This window comes from Bos indicus, chromosome 16 (assembly GCF_029378745.1).
Source record: "Bos indicus isolate NIAB-ARS_2022 breed Sahiwal x Tharparkar chromosome 16, NIAB-ARS_B.indTharparkar_mat_pri_1.0, whole genome shotgun sequence".
NCBI classification, from domain to species: Eukaryota; Metazoa; Chordata; class Mammalia; order Artiodactyla; family Bovidae; genus Bos; species Bos indicus.
This window is the reverse complement of record NC_091775.1, coordinates 51257052-51280979: the sequence shown is the minus strand read 5'-3', so window position 1 is coordinate 51280979 and position 23928 is coordinate 51257052. Positions and strand designations below refer to the sequence as shown.

General features: G+C 53.2%; 1 protein-coding gene across 4 annotated transcripts in view; it reads right to left on the bottom strand.

The window, feature by feature from the left end:
• Window positions 1-23928, bottom strand: part of MORN1 (MORN repeat containing 1) — a 49108-nt gene that overhangs the window by 17705 nt on the left and 7475 nt on the right. For 2 of the 4 annotated variants that reach the window (XM_019976865.2, XM_019976866.2), the window contains exons 7-10: window positions 18028-18124; window positions 17001-17111; window positions 9924-10047; window positions 9446-9570 (exon numbers count right to left, since the gene is read on the bottom strand). In XM_019976865.2, coding sequence (XP_019832424.2) covers window positions 9446-9570; window positions 9924-10047; window positions 17001-17111; window positions 18028-18124 — 457 coding nt within the window. Of the gene's footprint in view, window positions 1-4305; window positions 8005-9445; window positions 9571-9923; window positions 10048-17000; window positions 17112-18027; window positions 18125-23928 lie in introns of those variants that run through there. The other 2 variants (XM_070768357.1, XM_019976867.2) reach the window with 2 other exon arrangements.

Sequence of the window (23928 nt, the reverse complement as noted above, 5' to 3'; positions counted from 1 at the left end):
CACTCTACCACCATCATCCCCATCACCGTCTTCATCAACACCATCATCATCCTCATCACCACCACTTCACCATCTTCATCACCATCACCACCATCATATCATCACCATTACCATCATTATCATCATCGTTACCACCACCATGACTGTCCTCACCTCCACGGTAGGGTCACTCTGCACTCTCCAGGGGCCAGGTCCTTTGCTAAGCTCTTCCCAGGTGGTGTGCACACATGGAACCCTCACCTCAGCCCAGAAGAGACACCATCGTCTCCCTGTTTAGAGAGCAGGAAACTGAGGACAGCCAGCCCTGGTCAAGGTGTCTACTGCTCTGCTGGTGCCACCAGGGTGGAGGCAGGTGCACAGAGCTTGTCTTTGAAGAGCCCTGGCTGGGCCTGCATTCCCTCAGGAGCCCCTGCAAGGGCGCCCCCTTCATCTTGGTTGTACTTGTCCCGGCTGCCTGCACCTGGGGTGGAGACATGGGCCCAAGCTCAGCCCCAGAAATAAATTCTCCGCGTGGGGAACACAGAGCCTTATCTGTAACTGGGCCCTCTTCCCAGCTGGGGGACTCAGCTTATTTTTTTTAATAAGAGATTTTCAAACTCAAGAATTTCCAGGCCAGCCAGGGGATGGTAACCTGGCCTGGCCTGGCCTGGCCTGGGAGGGGTGGGCATGTGGAACCTCCAGTTCCCCTGGTGGGTGGCTGCAGATCATATACAGCCTTGACATACTCCTTTCCCAATTTTCAACCAGTCTGTTCCATGTCTGGTTATAACTTTGCTTCTTGACCCACATATGGGTTTCTCAGAAAACAGGTAAGGTGGTCTGGTACTCTCATCTCTTTAAGAATTTTCCAGTTTGCTGTGATCCACACAATCAAAGGCTTTAATGTAGTCAATGAAGCAGATGTTTTTCTGGAACTCCCTTGCTTTTTCCATAATCCAGTGAATGTTGGCAATTTGATCTCTAGTTCCTCTGCCTTTACTTAATCTAGCTTGCACATCTGGAAATTCTTGGTTCATGTACTGTTGAAGCCTAGCTTGAAGGATTTTGAGCACAACCTTGCTAGCATGTGAAATGAGTGCAATTGTATGGTAGTTTGAACATTCTTTGGCATTGCCCTTCTTTGGGACTGGAATGAAAACCGACCTTTTCCAGTCTTGTGGCCACTTCTGAGTTTTCCAAATTTGCTGGCATATCGAGTGCAGCACTGCAGCAGCTCCTGGAGGTTCCCACTAGCCCACAGGTTCCCATCCGTTCCCCAGTCCTCAGCCAGAGACTAAAGGAAGCCAATGGCCCCCGGGTGTTCCCCGTGTGTCCACTTCGTGCAGGTGGCTCGCTAAGCAGCAGCCTCGCCCTGGGTGGAGGAGGAGTGGGGGTGGGGTGGGGCCCAGACCCCAGGAGTGGCCCAAGGACGCTTGCCCGAGGTCTCTCCTATAGAGATGTGTCCTTTTACATGCTGGGAACTTGCCATTTCTGAAGCTTTGATGACACTTTGATGACAACTGTCCTGGGGGTCTCAGATGGCTCTGGTCAGAGGCCTCAGGGGCCATGAAGGGGCCTGAAGCAGGGCAACTGCCAGCTGCTTTCCACCATGAGGGTCACTGCGGGGAGCAGTCAGCAGGCAGGGAGGCTGGGTGGCTGCCGGGGAGGCCTGGGGTCTCCAGGGGCAGAAGCTTGTCTTTCTGAGTGATTGAGTCAGCCTCGGACTAGGTGGGGAACTCACATGCTTCTGTTCTTCCAGAAAAGAGTGGAGGGCTGTTTGTCGCTCTCTCTAGGAGACCATCAGGGCAAAGCTTGTGGATGGCATGTGGGGCCTGGTCATGCTGTCTCTGCCTCCAGCCCCCTCCTGCACAGGGCAGGGCTGGCACAAGACCCTAGGCTCCGAGGAAGGAAGGAATGGAGTCAGCAAACTGCCTTTAAAGAGAAAAAGTGGGGCTTCCCTGGTGGCCCAGCAGTTAAGAATCTGCCTTCCAATGCAGGGGACACAGGTTTGATCCTTCGTCAGGGAACTAAGATTTACATGCCATGGGACAAGTAAGCATGTGGGCCACAACTACTGAGCCCACACTGTAAAACCTACACACCACAACTAGAGAGACAGCTGTGCTCCACAGGAAAGACCCAGCACAGCCAAAAACAGGTGCTGATTCCGAGGCTTCGCGACAAGGCTTGTAGGGGCTCCAGCCACCAGGCGCCAGGGAGCAGCTGGTGGGGGGCGGTTGGGAGGGTGGGGGGTTTTGGGGGGCGAAGGGGTTGGGGGGCGGGACCCAAGGAGGCCACGAGACTCACCCTCTTCCCCACACTGCTCCGGGAACTGTGCCCTGACTGAGGGGTGAGAGTGCGCGGTGACACGCACACACGAGAGTGAGCACACACTCACACACTCACACACACACGGGACTCAGCCACAGGGAAAACACTCTCCCCAGGGCAAGGCCTCCAATGCACACACACACATATGCGTGTACAGAGACTTACGTGTGCACACACACCCCCACAAGTGCAGCCCCTCACCTGGCCCAGGCCCCTCCTCCTAGTCACCCAGTCCTGACTCTGCCCCCATCCCTGGGGCCCAACTCAGGCCTGCCCTGCTGCCCCTGGGACCACAGTAACCCCCCAAGGAGACCTCTTCCTCCATCCCCGGTGCCTTTGGCATGTGCTTCCTGACAGAGGCTGGGTCCTGGCATCTTGCGGGGAGCCCTGGACAAGTTAGGGCACCCACCTTGCCTCCCGCCCTCCACAGTCTCCTGGTTGAAGCTGCTACTGGACCCTAGGGGCCACACATACCACAAGCTGTACCACGAGCCCCCGTGCCTCCCCTCCAGGCCGTGGACCCATTGACCAGCCGTGGCATCTCAGTCAGTCAGTGCAGAAGCCTGACCCAGCACGGCGTTATGGGTGTCCCCTGTGGACAGGGGCCCGCAGGCAGCATTTTGGCCGATGGAGGAAGCCATGGGTTCGGTGACATAGTGGGGTAATGGGAGGGGGCAGAAACTGTTCCTGTGGGAACCCCTGGGGTGAGGCTGCAGACAGGCGGGGGCTCTGACCATAGAAGACGGGCAGCCCCATGAGGGGCACCCAGGTGGGAGGCAGAAGGGGTGATGGAGCGGGAGGCCCACCCCATCTGATCCTGGAAGCTGCCAGCAGCCACTGGCTAGTTAGTTGGCTTCTTGGTCAGAATCTAAATGTGAGGGAGACCAGGAAGCAAACTGGTCTGGTGGTTCTAAGTGGTCTGGGCCCCCATGACTCCCAAGGTCATGAAGAGAGCCCACTGGACGATCCCAGCAGTGGGGTCCTTGCCTCAGAGGCTGTGACCCGGGGCTGAGATGGGGGCCAGGCTGGCGCCGTGTCACCAGGAGGCTCGTTCAGGTCACCCACGGTTCAGTCCTTTCTAAGGAGACAGATGCACCCAGCGTGAGCATCCACATGGGTGCAGGATCGTGGCCTGCCAGACCTTGGCTGCACAGGGAGCCTGGGTCCACACTCGCCTCCCTTTTTCTCTCCACCACCTGCCAGAGACCCACTGTCAGGGGTCAAAGGGCATAGGGTGTCCGAGGCAGAGCCAGAGTCCTGCTGCTGCCCATGCCCATGGGGCTGCAAGACACACGGAGGGGCTGGTGCCCCGCAGCTCCTGGCCAGCCCCAGACAGGCATCAAGTGTGGGAAGGAGGAGCTGGAGGGGGCTCCAGTTGGACGCTGGAGGTTAGGCCCCCACTGCCCTGCAGACGGGCTCCTCTTCCTCCGTGGGCTCCCAGACCGCAGGATTGCTGCAGGGCCCGAGGGCTGTGTACCTGTCTCCTTAGAAAGGACTGAACCGTGGGTGACCTGAACGAGCCTCCTGGCGACCCGGCACCAGCCTGGCCCCCATCTCAGCCCCGGGTCACAGCCTCTGAGGCAAGGACCCCACTGCTGGGATCGTCCAGTGGGCTCTCTTCATGACCTTGGGAGTCATGGGGGCCCAGACCACTTAGAACCACCAGACCAGCCAGGGCCCCGGCTCCCAGAAGCTGTGGTCTCGGGGGCCTGCAGCCCCTACCACTCTGATGCCAGCTCCAGGCAGGCAGCTCCCTCCCATCTGAGTTCACTTCCCTTGTCCTCCACAGCATCAGTCCTGGAAGCAGCGCGGAATCTTTTTATATTTCCCTGGGACGTTCCTTCTAGCTGGACAATTCCTAGACAAGAAATTTATAGCACAAATTTTCCTTTAAAAATATGGATCTTTCATGCTATTCTGCCATAATTAACCATAGACAATTAATATTAAAATGCGTTATCACCCCAAGAGGCAATGAAATCTCCAGATCTCTGCTATGCATTCCGTCACTTTTATTGGCAAGACTGGATTAGCAGCAAAGGGCACCTTGATTTTTAAAATCATCTCACAGATCTCCTCTGATGGACACTCAAAACCATGTTTAACAGTGAAAATGAGGGCCACTCAGATCAACTGGAAACATTTCCTGGTAGGGTTTTGTGCATTAAAAAACAACAACGACAACAAAACAGCAATCTGAGGTTCTCCCTCCCTGCTTTGGCGTTTTTTTAGGTTCCCAAATCCAATTTACAGGGGATTGTCTGAGCCACCCGGGCTCTGCTAGCCTCACAATGTCCCTCTAGCAATTAGCAGCACCTGCATTAGGATTCAATGGACTTAAATTACTGGGGGGTGAGGCAGACACCCCACTGACAACAATTAACACAAAAGAGCTGCACCATTTAAAGCTGTGGGTGGGAATTACAAAAGGTTAAGAGACTAAATATAAAAAAAATTTTTGAATATAAAATCAATGTGCTTTGTTACAAAAATCTGGGTGCTATAATTTAACCAAATTAGGGTTTAGAATATCTGGCAATAGTCCACGTCTATGACATCGTTTTTTATTCTCAACAAAAAGCAACTTGTCTATTCAAAAGTTAAAAACAATCAAAGAACTGAAATATTTCATGTCAACAAAATAATAAAACACAGAGTTTTGAATTACGTACTACTGACATTAGGCCTTTGGAAAGGGAAAGCATTTTCTCTCCTCGTTTCACTTATTTGTATAATTGGAAACCAAGTTCTCAGAGGTTCGTTTTCTTAATTGCCTGCGGGATGCGGGAGTAGAGTGCTGACCCACCATCTGCGAGAGCCTGGCCCCGCTGGGGCTGGGGCTGGGGCAGGTGAGGGCTGAGCCCCCAGGGCAGGGGGCCCACGGGAGGCTGGCGTAGGGGGTGAGATCCTGAGTGGGGGTGCTTCCCAGTGGCCCCTCCTTTGTAAACAGGCATTGGCCCTGGGCACCCACAGTTCTGAACCACTGATCAGGAGGCTATATTTTCTTCTGCCCAGAGAAGTCTGGGGTGCAGGGTTGGGGCGCAGGGGTGCTGAGCCCCTGTAGCTGCTCCGGCTGGCTGGGGTCTGTGCTCATGCACATCTGGGCTGTCAGAACAAGTTGAAACAGGAAAGCTGCTTTTAAATGTAAGACGATCCAGGTTCTGTTCTAACTTATGGTCAGCCTCAGCTTCAAGGCTTCTGCTCAGGGCTGTCTTTCCTCCCTCCCTTCCCAGGGCAGTCGACCTCTGGGAGACCCTTAACCACTCCAGGGTTTGAACCTGACCTTGTGCTCCAGGGTGGGAAGGGGGTGGGCAGGAGGACACAGCAGCTCTCCCCATCCGCTCGCTGAACACAGCGCTTCCTCTAGAAGCAGGGTCACAGGTACCCCTGCCAGGGTCTGCTGGACACGCCCAAGGGGTCTCAGCTCAGGGCAGGGCCCAGGGTTGGTGGCTCCTGACCCCCAGCATTCAGCCCTGGCTGGCCTGCCCCAATGAGTAGGCCTGGGGGGCCCTCATCAGCTCCCAAGGCTGTGACATCCCCATGGCACAACCATACCATCTCCCTCGGTACCTGCTGGTCTAACAGAATCAGCATCTTCACCACCGGCCCATTTTATCAAACCCGTTAACCACAGTCTACAGTCCTGTCATGGGGCTGGAGGGTGAGGTTGGGGGCAGGCAGGGGTCACAAATGGGCCTGCTTTCTACAAGGAGATGTGGGGGGAGGTGGGGGTACCTGCACAGAGGTGGCAGGAGGCCCAGGTCCTTGCCCACAGCCTGTGTCCCGTCCAGCTCTGTGCCCTCCAGGGTCTGGCGGTGCAGTGAGATGATGGGGCTTCTGATTTGGGCTTCAAAACACTTGGCAGATGATGAGAAATATCCAGCCTCTGCTTCTTCTCTGGTAGCAGAACCTGGTCCAAGCTGACAAACTGTTTCTTGTCTCTGCATGGCCTAGTGGGGTCCTGTGACCAAGTTCTGGCCAGTGAGGTATAAGCGGTGATGGGAATGATAACCCCAGGAAGCTTTTTAGAAGGGAAGGGCTTCCGACTCCTTATGCCTCCCTCTTCCTGCTAGCTGGAATATGGCAGTGATGGCTGGCACTTGTGCAACCCTCAAGGGCCATGAAGTGGTGCACAGAGTAGCAGAATAGGAAACAGAGGCAGGAGTCCTCGGTCACTGAGAGACGGGTGACCACAGTGGGGCTGCCCAGTGAGCACAAGGGGCTGGGTGACTAGGCTTGGGTGAGCGCCGCCCCGTATCTGGCTGTGCTGGTCACAACAGGCAATCGGTAGTGCTCACAACTCCGGGGGGAAGCTGGATGTTTCACTGGACTTTTCTGGTTGGAGGGGGGGTCCCTGTAAGTCGCTTCAGTAGGAATAGTCACCTCAGAGGTTCTATTGGCTCAAGTTTCTTCCAGGACTTGTGCTGGGTTATCTTTGATCTGAAACCCACTGGGCTGTTATTGAGACCTGTTTGTGCAGGGATCCTGGCTGCGGCCGGCAACCTGAAGAGACATCCTCCGGGCTGGGCCCACGGCAATGCCCCTGGCCTCAGACTCAGCAGGGCCACCCTCTGTGCCGTGTCCTGCCCATCTCAGACCTCACCCAGGGGAGCACACAGGCAGAGACAGCCATCCAAGACCCCTGGGGCCCTCAACAGGCTGGAGAAAGGGCTTGGGTCCCTAGTGAAGGTCTGGGTCTAAGAACCAAGCAAGAAAGGGTCATGGCTGTGCTGGGGTGAGTGTGAGGGGGACAGGGCTTAGTATCCTGGTTCTGAGATACAGACATTCACCCCACGTGCAAAGGACTCCGGGTTTGTGCTGCTCTTATGGCCGAGCTGCCCCAGAACACTGCGCTCTCGGCTTTCCTTCAGGACGAGGGAGGGATAAAGAAAACTTAAAAGTTAAAGATATCTATCTTCATATCGTTGGGCTTCCCAGGTGGTGCAATGGTAAAGAATCCACCTGCAATATGGGAGACCCAGGAGATGCGGGTTTGATCCCTGAGTGAGGAAGATCCCCTGGAGGAGGGAATGGCTGCCCACTCCAGTATTCTTGCCTAGGAAATCCTGTGGATGGAGGAGCCTGGCAGGCTATACAGTCCATGTGTTTGGACACAACTGAAAGACTGAGCATATATACACACATCCCTGTATAGTCATAAAAGGAGGTTTTATCAGAACTAGGAAAGGCTTGGTCACTCCTCTGGCCATTTCAGGGCTTTGCTCCACCCACCAGGGTCCTAGGTCCGACTGTGTGCCCCCCAGACCCCCTGCAACCCTGGGCCCTCCTTCCTGCTGACCGTGTACATGACTCACAAGTTTTAACCATCATTGTTGTTGTTGTTGTTCAGTCGCTCAGTTGTGTCTGACTCTTTGTGACTCCATGGACTACAGCACACCAGGCTTCCCTGTCCTTCACCAACTCCCAGAGCTTGCTCAAACTCATATCCATTGAGTAAGTGATGCCATCCAACCTCCTCATCCTCTGTCGTTCCCTTCTCCTTCTGTCTTCAATCTTTCCCAGCATCAGGGTCTTTTCTAATGAGTCAGCTCTTCGCATCAGGTGGCCAACGTGTTGGAGCTGGAGCTCCAGCTTCAGCATCAGTCCTTCCAGTGAACATTCAGGATGGATGTTCTGTTATTATCTTAGGGTTTCTCTCACTGGAGGATAACTGCTCACCTCCTTGCCGAAGAGCTGGAGTGTGCACCACAGGACAGACAGATGCAGAGTGTTCACCACCCTGGGCTGACCCAGGCTCTCTAGCAACAGGCCCGAGGGGCTGGGGTATGGGGAGGGGGTGAGTGTCATCTTGGCGGGTGGGACTTTCACCTGGAAGGGTCCTACGTGAACCCACTCCTGTGAAGGGCAGACTGAGTCCTAAGAAGGGCAGGAACAGGAGGTGTGTCCTCCTTGCCCTCTAGATGGGGGCCCTGTTCCCTCCTCAGGGCACTGTCCAGAGCCAGACCTGGTGGCGGGGCAGAGGGTACAGGGGGCTCAGTCCATCGTCCTGCAGGCGGATGCTGAGAGCACCTCATTTTGTAGAAGAGGAGCTGAGCCCTAGGGAGGTTCAGGCGGAAAGGGATGGATTCACTCCTGCTGAGCACCCAGGGCCTGTGACTCAGCCGCGAGCGCTGAAGGGGCTGGAGCTGAGAGGGTGCGGACCCCTCGGCTTCCCCACAGGCTGTTTTCTATGGCTTGACACCCACATGCTAGGTCCAGTCCAGGGGCCTGCACATGGTCACTGATGCGGGGCTCACACTTGGGCCGGCAGAGGGCCTTTATGTAGAAACACCAGCACATTCTCCGATGACGACAATGATAACAACAACGCAGCTAAATTTGCTTCCGTAAACAGAAGGGGATGCAGAGACAGGGTCCTGGGCCAGGTCACCAAGGGTCCCCTGAACCAGCCAGCCCTGCCCACCCTGGGAGGGAGGGACCCAGGCCTTGGTCTGGACACTGCTCCATCTGACTTGGGCCCTGGACGTGGCAAGTCTGTGCCCCTACCCACCTGGGGCATCACCAGGGCGAAGGAGAATGTGAGGCCCTAAATTGAAGAGTATGCACCTGCCCGGTGGGGACCCCAGCTCCAATTACCCAGAGGTCCTCCCAGAAGGGTCGAGAACATGGGGTACCAGGTGGGACCCCCACGGCTGGGACACTGCCCTCCCTTAACTAAAACACACCCCCTGCCGACTAAGAGCCCCAGGTTTGTGAGAGGATTCAATCCTCAGCTCTAACTACAGAGATGAAAAACAGACGGCCTCACTCTGCGTTCACGGCCACAAGGGACACGCTTGTGGAGTGCGCAGGACAGTGGTGCCGCAGCCCGGACCACTCACCTCCACCCCTGCCCGCCCGGGGCTCTGGATCTGCACCGTGAGCATGTCCAGCAGCCTGGACACAGGTCGGCCACCCCCAGCCCGCCTTCAAACCCCCGGCCACAGTGACTGTCCTTGGAACCATCTGGCCTGGGCCTGAGTGTGTCCTCCTGGGACATCCCAGGTCTCCCATGTCCACTGTTCTCAGGGGTCAACTTCACTTCCTTCTGCTCAGGTTTGGGGGACACTGCTATCAGCCATGCCTCCCTGAGCTCATGTTGCCCACTGCAGACCCCCCAGTTAGCCCCACTCACCAGGCGGGCCACCAGGGTCCCCGTCAGGGAGCAGTGAGTCGGTGCTGGCACTTTCCAGGGCAGCCCTGGGCTCTGGGCCCTCGGACGCGGGGCTGGACAGAGGGTAGGAGATGCACTGGAATCCACTGTGGAGGGAAGGACAGTGTCACGCAGCTGCAAAGACACGGAGTCCAGGGAGAAGAAAGGGCCGCGTGGCTCCTCAGAGGCCAGGGGGCAGGGAGGAAGCAGGGAAGGGGCGGTGTCTCACTCGGCCTCCCTGCCTCGCTGCCCTTGGCCCAGGACCCCTTCCTTGCTCCACTACCACCGTCAGAAGGGGCCTCGGCTTCGCCTTCGCCTTCGCCAGATCAGCGTGTGGTGACCCCACATGTCTTGGTGTGAGGCGTGGGCAGGGACAGTCCCAGCCAACCCCCCGCAGAGTAAAGGAGGGACCGCTCCTGCCATGCCTGCCCAGGTGCTGCCCAAGGCCACCTTTACTCACAAGGGGGTCTGGATGGGCGTCTGCCCCAAGCCGTCGTCTACTCTGAAAAAGCTGACCTCCGAGTAGGCTGGGAGCTGCACGTACCGGACGCCCGCGGAGATCTCCAACTCCCGGCCATCCTCACCTTCCAGAAGGAGAGAGAAGTTGCTGAGGGCCATTAGGGCGGAGCGGCAGGACCCGGACCCCTGTCTCCCTGGGCCTTTGTGAGGAGCAGGGCATCGGATGGGGCCGCAACCACGCTCACCTTGCCCTACCCTTGCATTCCTGGACCCTCAGCTCCACTCCACCCTCAGCCAAGCTGCCCACGGCCCAGAGGAAAAGGACGTTTGCTAGAGACGTGAAGGCAGGCTTCTCGGGGAAACCAGTGCAGACAGGCAACCCCACGCGCAGTGGAAGATGAGCCGGGATCCTTGATGTGAGAACAAAACCAAGATGCAGGAGAGCCAGGAGAACTTATCACTAGCAGATGTACATGACAAGAAACGTTAAAAGTTAAGTCCTTTGGGCAGAAGGGAAATGGCAGCAATGGAAACCTGTGTCTACAGGAAGCAGTGGGGGCCAGAAATGGCATCTGGAGGCAGATGGCACTTCCTTTTCTGTCTGTCAGCTACTCCCCAAAGATAAACAACTGTTGAAACAAAAATGACCTACAGGTTATAAAGCTGATTAGACACATGAATGTAAAACGTACTGAAACAAGAGCATAAAGATTGTATTGTAGACAGGAAGTATAAACTGTAAAGCTCTTATACTGTCGATGATGGAGTATGATAGCACTTGGAGTTAGACTGATAATTTAAAGATGTATATTTACATCTTTAAGTAAACCTTAAAGTATCCCCTAAAATGACACAGAAAAGAGTTATAATCAATAATCCAGAAGAGGAGATAAAATAGAATTAAAAAAAAAAACTCAATTAATCCAAAAAAGAAAGGAATAGAATATAAGGGAAAAAAACCAGCCAGGGAAAATAAGGAAGAAATTGTAAAATGGTAAGTTTGAACCTACTGTATTAAAAATTATATTAAATGTGAATGGTGTAAACCATTTAGTTAAAAGAGAGATGGATAAAAAAGCAGGACCTAGGTATATGCTGCCTACAAAATAATATATTTAAACTATAAGGACGTGAATAGGTTCAAGGTAAAAGCATGGATGACGATGCTGATACCAGTTAAAAGAACACTGAGTGACTGCATTAATATCAACAAAAGTAGGTGTCAGAGCATAGATTATCAGCATGCATAAAGGAGATAATTTCACAATGATATGGTCAATTAATTGACATAAAAATACTAAATGTTTATGCCCCTAATAACAGAGTTTCAAAATACATGAAGCTAAAATTGATAGAAACGAAAGCAGAAATAAATAGAAACACAAGCATAATCAGAGATTTCAACATACCACTGTCAATAACTGATGGAACAAATAAACATAAAATCAGTAAGGATATAGCAAACTCAACAAAAATATCAACACAATTTACTTGATTGACATTTATAGAATATCCTATCCAATTCCACTCAAGAAGAGAATCCACACTCTTCTCAAAGTGCACTCCAAACATTTCCCAAAACAGACCATATTTTGAGCCGTAATACAAGTCTCAAAAATTTAAGTGAATTTAAGATACAAGGTATGACTCTAACCACATAGAATTAAGTTAGAATCAGTAACAGAAAGATCTCTGGAAAATCTTCAAATATTTGGAAGTGAAACAACACACTTCTAAATAACTCTTGGGTCTAAAAGGAATCAAAAGGGAAATCAGAACGTATTTCAAATTGAATGAAAATGAAAGCATACCACATCAAAATTTGCAGGATTCAGTTAAAGTAGTACTAAGGGGTAAATTTATAGCAACAAACTTCTATATTAGAAAAGAAAAGTATGAAAGAACCTTGGAAACAATTCCACCTTAACAAGTGAAAAAAGAAAATAAAATTCAACCCAAACTAAGCAGAAGCAAGGAAGTAATAAGATAGAAAGAGGAATTAATGAAATAAAAAGCAGACAATAGAGAAACGAATGAAACCAAAAGTAGGCTGTTTATCAATGAAACAGATAATGTCTCACTATACTATTCAGGAAAAAAAAAAGAAGACATCCGTAATCCATATTAGGAACAAGAGAGGTGATATCAGTTCATTAAGCAGGGAGCAAGGGAATGTCATGAACATTCAAGAAATCGGACAACTTGGAAGACACAAAACACCAAAGCTCACTCAAGAACAAACAGATAACCTAAATAGGCTTATATGCAAGGGAAATGGGATTAGTAGTTAAAAATCTTCCCACAGAGAAATCTCCAGGCCCAGGTGGGCTTCGTATTGAATTCTACAAACATTTAAGAAACAATACTAATTCGACACAAACTCTTCCAGGAAATTAAAGAAGAGGGAATTTCCCCAACTTACTTTATGAGGTTGGCAATATCCTGATACCAAAACCGGACAAAGACAACACAACGAAAAAAAAAATCAAGACCAATTTCCTTATGAACAGACATGCAAATATTTGAAACAAAATGTAGCAAACTGAATGCCCAGGTAATTCAAGGGGGGAAGAGAGGAAAGAATAGTTTTTTAACAAACGAAGCTGGGACAACTGGACATCCACTTGCAAAAGAGGATGAAGCTGGACCCCTGCCTCACACCACATACCAAGGTTAACTCCAAATAGACATTAGGCTAAATGTAAGAGCTTAAAATATAAAATCCTTAGAAGAAAACAGAGGAATAAAACTTCATGACTCAGTTAGGCAGTCTTCTTAGATACGACACCAAAAGTACAAACAACAAGAGAAATAAAAATAAACTGAACTTCATCAAAATTTAAACTTTTGTGTTCAAAGGAAACAGTCAAGAAACTGCATGACAACCCATAAAACAGGAAAAAATATCTGCAAATCAGATATCTGATATGGCGCTCATATCCAGAATATATAAAGAATTCTAGATTACTCAGAATAAAAAGACAAGTTGCCCAGAGTTTTAACGGGCAAAGGATCTGTATAGATTTTTCTCCAGAGAAGATCTACAGATGGCCAGCAAGTGCATAAAAAGATGCTGCACACATCATTACTTGTTAGGGAAATGCAAGTCAAAACCACAGTGAGACACCAGGACAACTACAACCAGAAAAACAGAGTAACTGGTGCTGGTGAGGAGGTGGAGCGACGGAAGCCCTCAGCCACTGCTGGTGGGAACGAAAAGGAAGAAAAGCAAATTGTATTTATTTGTAGATGACATGATCCTTTGTACAGAAAATCCTAAGAAATCCTCAGAAAGTTAGTTAGAACAAACAAGCCCAGCAAGGTTATAAAACATACATAAATCAGCTGTAGTCTTGCAATTTCTGAAGCGAAGATAAAAATTCCATTTGTAATAACATAAAAGGAAATAACAAATGTATCAATAACTATAATTGAATAATGATAAATTTTGTTGTTGTTCAGTTGCTAAGTAGTATCTGACTCTGAAACCGCATGGACTGTAGCACGCTAGGCTTCCCCTTCACCATCTCCTGGGTTTGCTCAAACTTGTTTTTTGCTGACTACAGAGCTTCTCCATCTTCAGCTGCAAAGAACATAATCAATCCGATTTTGGTATTTACCATCTGGTGATATCCATGTGTAGAGCTGTCTCTTATGTTGGTAGAAAAGAGTGTTTGCTATGACCAGTGTGTTTTCTTGACAAAACTCTGTTAGCCTTTGCCCTGATTCATTTTGTACTCCAAGGCCAAACTTGCCTGTTACTCCAGGTATCTCTTGACTTCCTACTTTTGCATTCCAGTCCCCTATGATGAAAAGGACATCTTTTTCTTGGTGTTAGTTCTAGAAGGTCTTGTAGGTCATCACAGAACCGTTCAACTTCAGCTTCTTCAGCATTAGTGGCTGGAGCATAGACTTGGATTACTATAATGTTGAATGGTTTGCCTTGGGAATGAACCAAGATGATTCTGTTGTTTTGGGGGCTGTACCCAAGTACTGCATTTCAGACTTTTGACTGTGAGTGCTACTCCATTTCTTCCAAGGGATTCTTGCTCACAGTAGTAGATATAACGCTCATCTGAATTAAATTCCCATACATTTTAGTTCATGGATTCCTAAGGTGTTGACCACTTGATTTACCACTCCAATTTACCTTGATTCATGGACCAAACAATCCAGGTTCCTATGCAAATTATTAATCATTTATTAGTAAGTTTAACAAAAGAGTGAGACTTGCACACTGAAAAATACTAACATTGATGAACCTGAAGATAAATAGATGAAGAGATATTTCAAGGCCAATCAGAAGAGTCAGCTTCTCCCAGCTTTTTCAACCCATCCCTGACAGAATCCCAAAGAAGGCAGGCTTGTTTTTTTCCCTTTTTGGGGGCAAAAATTGACAAGTTGATCCCAGAATAGTCATACAGAAATACGAAGGTCCCAGAATATCCAAAACAATTCTGAAACAGAAGTAAAGGCTGGAGGAATCTCCAGTTTCAAAGCACGTGCTGTGTGCTCGCTCAGATGCTCAGGTGTGTCTGACTCTGCGACCTTATGGACTGTGGCTCACCGGGCTCTTCTGTCCATGGGATTTCCCAGGCAAGAATACTGGAGTGGGTAGCCATTCCCTTCTCCAAGGGATCTTCCTGACCCAGGGATCGATCTTGTGTCTCCTGCATTGGCAGGCAGATTTTTTTTTAACCACTTAGCCTCTGGGGAAGCCCAGTAAGCTTTGAAAGCTTACTGGAAGGCTATGGTATAAGGACAGACATATTGATCGATGGAGTGGAACTGACATCCATCCACGTGTAAACCTTTACACTTACAGTCAAGTCACCTCTGACCAAGGTGCCCAGGCAATTCTGTGGGGAAAGAACAGTCTTTTCAATACATGGCACTGGGACAGCTGGAATCCACGTGAGAAAAGATGAATTCAGACCTTTATCTGATCCATGAAAATTAACTTGAGCCAAAGTTGTAAAAGAAAAGAGGAGGAAAATCTCTGTAAACTTGGGTTAAGAATCCTCAGATGCATGACTAAGACCGTAGTCGATAAAAGAAGAAACTGACAAACTGGGCTTCATCAGAATTTCCAACTTTGAGGACTTCTCTGGCAGTACAGTGGTTAGGACTCTGCGCTTCCACTGTAGGGGGTACAGATTTGACCCCTGGTCAGGGAACTAAGTAAGATCCCACAGGCTGTATGGCAAAAAAAAAAAAAAGAACTTTTAAAACTTTGAACATTAAAAGACAACATTAACCAAAGAAGAAGAGGGCAGCAGAGGATGAGATGGTTGGATGGCATCACCGACTCAATGGACATGAATTTGAGCAAACTCTGGGAGATAGTGGAGGATGGGGGAGCCCGGTGTGCTGCAGTCCATGGGATCACAAAGAGTGGGACAAGGCTGAGCAACTCAACAACAACAACAACAAACAGGTCACACTGAAAGAAAATATCTGCAAAGATACGCATGAGAAAGGACTCATATCCAGAACACATACAGAACTTGTATACAAGTAAAAAGACGAACCACTTAATTTTTTAAAAAACTGGGTGAGATACATGAATAAACACTTTTCTGTGAAGATGTACAAATGGCCAATACACACATGAAGAGCTGTTCAACATCATTAGTTTTGGGTTAACACAGATCAAAACCGTGAGGAGGTGCCACTGGACACCCTGAGGATGGCCACTCCCTGGCGAGGATGGGGAGAAATCAGAACCTCATATGTTGCTGACGGGACTGTAAAATGGTACTGCCACTTCAGAAAACCATTTGGGTGTTTCCTTAGAAATGCAAATGCCAACCTGCCACATGACCCAGCAAGCCCACTTATGAATGTGTGCCTGAGAGAAGTGAGCCATGTTTACACCAGGCCCTGCGCACAGATGTCCCCTGCAGCCAAGCACCCAGGACGGGACCGGCCCCTGGGGACGCAGGCCCACAAGTGTGCGGCCCACGGAGGGGCGAGCAGGGCTGCGTGGGTGGGCTGAGGGGCAGAGCACGGCCACAGGCTGGATCCCATCCACGAGCAGCTTCTGGGAACGGACATTGGTGGTGCCCAGGGTGGAGGGTAGGCATGGGGTGGGAGCCAAGGGTCTCTCTGGGCAGAAGGAAATGCTCCAAAGCAGAATGGGTGTGGTGATGCTTGCCCAACTCTGCAAGTTTACTACAAATCGTTGGCTCACCGAATATAGATGAGTTTTACGGTATGTGACACTGTGATGAAGTTGTTAAAATAAACCAATTGTGACTAAATATACTTGATTTATGCTACACACCATGCTTCCTCACAGAGCCGCAGACCCGAGGTGAACCAGTAGTGATTATCCCTGGTAGTCCTGCCCTGTCCCTCTGCCCCCTGGGGTCTGCTCTGCTCATGGGGTGAGAAGCCTGGTGGTCCCTTTGCTTGGCTGGAGGGCAGACCGAGCATCTAAATGCAGCCTGGATGGATGGGCGTCTGTCCACCTTGGTTACCCCAGGAGGAGCAAGAGAAGCCCTCCTCTTGGCAGGCTGAACGGCTGGCCCTGCCCTCTTGCAACCTCCCTGTCCGCTGACTCTGAGTGAGCACCAGGGAGGGCTGCCCACGTGCACACACACAGGCATACACACGTGCATATGCTCACACACACATGCACATGTGCTCACATACAGAGCACACAGAGTCCACATGCTCACATACACACACGTGGAGGCACACAGCCCACATGCTCACACACATACACGGAGGCACACACAGCCCACATGCTCACACACACACACACGGAGGCATGCATGGAGCACATGCACTCATACACACACAGGCATGCACAGAGCCCACGTGTTCACATGGAGGCACACAAAGAGCCCTCGTGCTCACATGCACACGCAGGCCCCATATGGCTGGCTGCCTCCCACCAGCTGGAGGCTCGCACCCTGCCACCCTTTTTGCCAGAGCCCCAGCAGCAAGAACTCAAAAACGGGGGGCACCTGGGCAGAGTCCCGATGCTAGGAGACAACTGTGGCATCTTGTCTCCCGAGCTGACAGTTGCTCGTCTTTCTGAAGAGCTCGCTGTCTTCCTGGAGATACTTACTTGTGGCCACTTCCCCGTTGTCCTGCTGCAGCTGAACGGTCAACACGAGGGAAGACCCTTGAGCTGTGTCCATCACCTCTGGACCCAAAATTGCGATCCTCGTGGCTTGTGCTGCAGAGAACAGAGCACACAGATGTGTGTATGGGGGCTGGGTTGGGGACTCCGGGTCTGCATCGGCACCCCACATGCCCTAAGCAGGTGCTCAGCCCCATCCCTGGGGCACCCGGATGAGGGGGGTGTGGATGGCATGGCCATCAGGGCTGGGGTTTTCATGGATGCCATGAACCCTATCCTGAGGGTCAGCTCTGAACCCACCTGATGGTGCTGGGGGAGGGCAGGGCAGAGGTGACCGCTGAGTGCAAGTGACCACTCAGCGGTGTCCAGTGCACACGGCCTCCTGCCCACCGTTCTGACCTGGGCCCTGCTTTCATTGTGTCTGAGTCCATGATCTGACATGTGCTGGATGAGGCTGCGACCACCTGCCTGGAAGCTGGCCTGGCCAGGGGCCTACTTGCAGCTCTGAGTCAGCAGCTGCACCCATGGATCTGGTACCAAGGTCCTGTGGTGCCCTTGTCCTGGAGGCTAACAGAAGGTCCCCACACATGCCCAAGGGGCAATTCAGGGTGGGGGAAGGCCCCAGCAGAGGACCTGGAAGGCCACAGGCCACCTGAGGTCACGTGCAGTGCAGAGAGCTCAGGGTAGGGGCAGGACGGAGACCAGGCAGGGGGCCAGGCACCCAGAGCCCTGAGGCTGGGAGAGTCCAAGACTGGCAGACCCTGTGACTGGGAGGCCTGCTTGCAGGACCACGTGGCTCCAGAGTCCAGGGGCCTCTGCATGTCTTAAACCCGGTAAGACCACACAGAGCATGGATTTCTCAAAAGGGGATTGTAGATCCCTCTTCATCCCAGCCCGCCGGTCCATTCCTCCCATGAAGCTGCCCAGCGCCAACCAGGAGAGGACATGGCCTGACCCAGATGTGACCCTTGGGAGGACCCCGTGAGGCCAGCAGCAAAGCCAGGGTACCTACCCATGGGGTGACCGTTGATCCATATCCCTCGGTAGATGACCCCGGAGCAGTGGGCCATGCTGCCCTGTCCACTGAACACGCCACTGTGCCACTGTCCCTGCAGAGAGAACCGTGGGCTCAGGCGGGCTGGGCCCTGAGGACACTTTGCCCTCCAGGTTTCAGGGGCCCCTGGGGAAACAAGCTGAGGGGGACCCAATTTGCTCCACACAGTGCACTACTCCCCTGTGAATTGGGAGTTTAGGGACAATGGCCTGAATGCAAAATGCAAACAAAATACGGCTCCAAATACTTTACAGCACAAAACGCTTTTAGTACAAAGACGCTGCAATTGTGCAGAGGATCACGGGAGGCCTGTGGGGTGGTGGAGCCGAGCGCTCTGGCTCATTCCTTGATGATGAAAGGGCCAATTAAAAGCTCAGCGTGAACCCGCACAGCCCACCTGGGCAATGCCGGCTCATGCACACCGCGGCCCTGCTGCCCCTGTAACAAGCCTGCTTTGTAACCAATACACACGACAGAGTGGAAGTAGGATGGAAAATAGCAGGAAGATTATTTTCATGGAAAGTTGAGATCTTAATGGTGTTTTACTGACTATGAATTGCTCCTGTTAGAAGAAGAATCAGCCCAAGGCATGTTTGGTGCAGAAGCTGACTGGGCTCCCGCTTTCGTGGTCTGCCCTCTGAGGCCCCAAGGCCACCCAGCAGCTGGGCCCTGCAGCAGGCACTCTTGGCCCTAGGGAGGGACCAGTAGGTGGGAACGGCCCCTGAAGGCTGCAGCCCTAAAGAGCTCAGATGCCCCCTGACTTGGGGGAGGAGGTTCCAAGGCTGTTCCAAGCACGCGGCCACTGCAATCTCATTGTGAGTTGACGGGAAGGGCATGGCCATGGCTTGCCCTCCAGGTGGGATGTCGGGCAACTGTGGCGCCCAGCAGGTCAGCTTCAGGAGCCGGGCAGCCAGCTGGGTGGAAGGTGGGCAGAGGCCTGGCTCTCCTGGAGCTGAGGAGCAGCTCATCCCTTCAGCCCCCACACCCAGATGGCAAAGCCAGCCAGATAGTGACTGGGGGGCCACATTCCCAGAAAGCTCAGGGCCGGCTCGATGACCTGACAGTCATTGTATCGCGTCCCTTAAGATGCAGCTCATATCTGCAGGCAGCTGACCAGGCTAAAGTGGGGGCGATGCCTTAGGTATCATAGCAGGTGGGGACCACAGCTAGCATGGGGGCCCCTGCTGTCATCCAGGCTAGAGGTGGGGAGCCCCAGAGTTGCCCGCTGACCATCCCTGGAAATGGCATGGCCTCTGAGCAGCATCTGCTGGGCTTGATGCCTGCTCCTAGGAAGGACTCCTGTGCACACATGTGCATGCACGCAGGCTTCTGTGTCGTGCATCTGCGTGCATCATTGCGTCATGCCATGTGCTGGCATGTGTGTGCCTGAGCTGGGCTGCTGTCCCCTGAGTTGGGGTGGGGATAGCCTTGGGATTGCAGGGTGGCCCCCCAGGTATGTGGGGCAGGTTAATGTGGGCACCAGACCTTTCCCCTGCTCGAGCCCCAGCAGTCTGTTGGCTAGGGTTGGCGGTGACGCTTGTGGGCGAAGAAGTCACTGGGACGCTCTGCTTCCCTTGCTCAGGACACCGTCCCCAGACCTGACAAGTCACCAGCTCACACTTAGGAAGCAGGACCCCGGCTGGTGAGACGCAGACCTCTCACGAGCCAAAGTGAACTAGTTGTCCTCGCCCCACCCCCTCAGCCCTTCTGCTTTGACGTCCACGCCTTCTTCTGCGGCTCCGCGCTGGGGAACAGAAGCCACCCTGGCTCAGGCCCCAGGCTTGGGCATCAGCAGATGGTCTAACGGGATGCAGTCTGGCCTATGGCCCCGGGAAGGGTGGCCGCCTTCACAGACAAAGCCCTCCTGTGAGGCCGCACTGCCCTTCGCCTCCACGTTTCCGTGGCAGGGGCTGCGCTCACTTTGCGCCGGGGTGAGTGCTGTCTGCCCGGGTGGCTGTGGGCCTCATCCTCATCCCACGCAGTGGTGCTGGGGTCACCTCCCCTTCCCCTGCCCCGCTGGGCTGGACGCCAGGCCTCTGGAGCTGGGCCACATGCAGAGGATGTCCAGGGGCAGGTGGGAGGCTGGGAGTCCAGTCACGGAAAGCTGGAGGAAGGGAGCTCGGTGTGCATGGCCCTTCCCCCACGTGACCGCCTGGGCCTCCCCTCCGAGGGTCTCCATCACGTGATCCCAAACCTTACTTCCATGGGAGGCCAAGTTCTGTGCCCGTTGGCCCCTCCTTTCCCTCCGCATCGTGGCCATGGCCTGTCTGTTTGGTCAGGACACAAGCTTCCTGGTGGCAGGGATCACACTTCCCTAGAGGCCTCCTGAGACAACCAGGGCAGGAATGCGCACATGCCGACACTCTGACAGTGCTATGGACCCAGGGCCACTCAACTATGTCGGGGAGGGGGGCGGGGTCTGAGATGAGATGTGGGTTTTCAAAAGTATGAAGGCAGAACCTTGGGCTCAGCCAGAAGCAGATGCAATCAAATCCAGCACGCAGCACCTTGGAGGGCGGCCGGGGGCACACAGACTGCCAAGCGGATGGGCTGTGAACCTGCCCATCAGACCAGGAGCCCCCCACCGGGTGTCAGCAGGATCAACTCCCTGGGAGGTCTCTGTCCAGTGCTCGCTGTCTAATTGCCACCAGGGTCCTTCCCGACCCTTGACCAGCCATTTAATCATGCTCCTGGAATCTGGGCCCCTCTCCTTTCCCACCAGCTTAGGCTTCGACAAAGAACTCACTCGGGACAGATAGACCCCAGCGATGTAACTAATGCAACAGTGTGGAATCTAATCAGTTATAAATCACGCCTTTGAAAATTCTGCCCTTTCTCAGTCAGCCGACATGCTCCCAAGCAGGAACAAACATGGGTTAACCCGTCTTACAGAGGAGGCCAGCCCCCACTGCCCCCGGTCTAGGTGAGGACCTGTGCGTGCTAGCGAGGGGCAGGGAGGAAGTGAGGATGACGGCCACACACAGTTCTTCCATAACACACACAGAGCCAGAAGGGCATGGGGCCCCCGTTAGGACACAGGAGGGGCAGGGGACACAGGAGATGGTCGCCAGGGGTAAGTGAGCCATGCCGGTGGCAGACGGTTGCTGGGGGGCCCAGGGCCTCGCAGCTGCAGGATGGGGATGTACGTGTTCATAACTTCTTCCCTGGCCTTTTACTTGAGGAGTTGAGTTCCCTTCTCCTCCTGCCTTCAATCTTTCCCAGCATCAAGGTCTTTTCAAATAAGTCAGTTCTTCACATCAGGTGGCCAAAGTATTGGGAGTTTCAGCTTAAGCATCAGTCCTTACAATGAACATTCAGGACTGATTTCCTTTAGGATGGACTGGTTTGATCTCCTTGCAGTCCAAGACTGTCAAGAGTCTTCTCCAACACCATAGTTCAAGCAAGGAGAGATAAGAAAGCCTTCCATTTTCTCGTTAACTGACGCTATTTTTCCTTCCCGGGGAAAGTGCTGGTGGTTTTCCTAGAATTGCTTTTGTGGCTGTGTTGTCCCCTCTTGCGTTGTCGGCACTCCCAGGCACACTCTGAATCTCTGCCCTGGTCAGAAGGCCACCCTCCTGGCTCCTCCTTGGTCTCTTCTTCACCTTCAGGTCTCCCCAGGACACTGGGGTCTTGATGACACACCAGCAGGGCCAGGGCCCAGCTCTGCAACACCTGCCTCAGTGGCATCTGCAGTCTGGAGGGGGCGGCCCCCACTGTCACCAAACTCACTCCTGGAGCAGGTGGGGGCTTTCCTGAGGCCTTGGCTCCCAGATCAGGCAGGGGCATGGCCCAAGTCACCTGCCTGAGCTTGCGACTGCAGGGGCCAGGGTCTCCAGATTTTGAGGTGATGTGCTGGGGCCACAGTGACCACACAGGCCAGTGCTGGTGGCCCTGCCACCACTGTCAGTCTCAGCAGACACAAGACCCCTCACTTTCCTAAGGCATCACCTTTGGCCACCATGATCCTGGCCAAACGTTTACTCGGTTTACTCGTTTACTCGGGTTTCAAAGTATGACAAGTTCTGCTGCTGCATAAACAAGCTGCCTCTGCGGGTCCGTCTGTGTCTACCCTCCTCACCCGGCATGCAGGGTGGTGCGGGTTCCACTCTGGCAGCCCAGGCCCCTCCGCTGGCGATGCTACAACTGGCCGATACCTCTCATGGTGCTCCTGGGGTCAGGGCCTCCATTCCTAGACTGACCTCTGGCTGCGCACTCAGGACCCTGGCATTCCTGCGGATGCACAGGTGAGAAGCAGGTGAGGACGCGCACAAGGCCACCACCTGCTCTGTTGCAGTGAGCAGGTGCACCGACCAGCAGGCCTCCCCCAGGAAAGCCAACACGAGAAACGCAGCCAACGCGCACGGAGGTGCCCCGGGGATGGACGGAGGCTGGCGGAACCATGTGCTACTGTTGCACAGGTAGGAACGATCCACGTGCACCCAAGGCCGAGCCTCAGCGGACAGCAAGCCTACATCCCCCCTGCCGGGCATGCGCTCACCTCCGTGGCCAACGATCGTTCCCTGCACTCCACGGAGGCAGCCCCAAGGACGCCACTCTCCCAGGGGCTGCCTGGTGCTCCTGGGGGTCAACAGCCCACGCCACATCCTCAGGAGGAGTGACGAGCTTGCCGCTGCTGGGCATGCGTGTCCCCATCTCCCTCGGCGGGGGAGCAGCACAGACAGTCTGGCACATGCCAGACACACCCTCAGGCCCCAGGTTGGACCAGATGACCTGGCTTCTGCAAACTATGGCCACCCAGCCTGACTGCGTGCCTGGCCCCACCACAAGGCAGTGGAGTCAGTTTGGGTTTGGGATTCATTGTTCTTACTTTATAACAGATTTACTGCATCGATCTTCAGGGATAAGATTTTTCTAGAGCTAATTTTTTTAAAGCTTCCCTGAGAAGCTCGGCTTCAGGAGGCCCTGCGGACAAGGCAGCGGTGGTCCTTGTGCAGTGACACCAGGGCTCTGGCTGCCCTTCTCCTGGGCCTTCCTGCTCTCCACACTGGACGTTTTCCCACTGAATGGACTGGGCTGCTGGAAGAGAGGCAGGGGCAGGGAACTCGGGGTGGTGGGGGGTTGTGGCTCTGACACAAAAACACCCACAGAAGACAAACCGTTTGCCTTCTGGGAAATCAAATCACTGCAGGAGAGATAAAGAGCAGTACACTGCGGGGTCTATGGTGAGGGGAGCCCAGAATGGCTTTCTGGAGCAACGGGGTGCTGGGGAGGGTGCAGTCTGGGGAGGCCCGGGCCTCAATTTGGGGCAAAGACTCTGAGGGTGGAAGTCAAAAGGTGGAGGAACCCCCACCCACCACACGAGGCATCTCATACATCCCTAGATAATGAGCATGTGCTTCAAGTGGGGAACGGCTGTACCTGGGGCCGGCCTCAGGATGTACCCCAGAGAGGTGAGCGCAGGGAGTCCCCCAGGAGGGTTCGGCAGAGGCCAGACAGCCAAGCAGAGGCCATGGCTACAGTGGACGAGGCTCACCTCCCGATCACCTTATTGGTAGGGCTGACTGCCGGCACCCAGGTTGTTTAGAAAACGGAAAACACAGGTGTTGAGAGCACGTGGGGGAATGGGAACACTGGTGCTGCTGGTGGGGATGGAAAATGGTGTGGAGTCTCAAAAAGTTACAAACAGAATCACCATGTGACCCCGCAGGCACACTGTTCTCAGGGGAGTCTGGAGCAGGACAGGCTCACAGCAGCGTCACTCACAGAAGATGCCAAGGTGGGGACAGGCTGCGTGTCCATCAATGGACGAGCGGCCAGATACAGTGTGGAAGGGTCATCTGTGCGATGGAGCAGGACCCAGTCTCAAACAGGGAGGAAGTGCTAACGCCTGCTCCAACG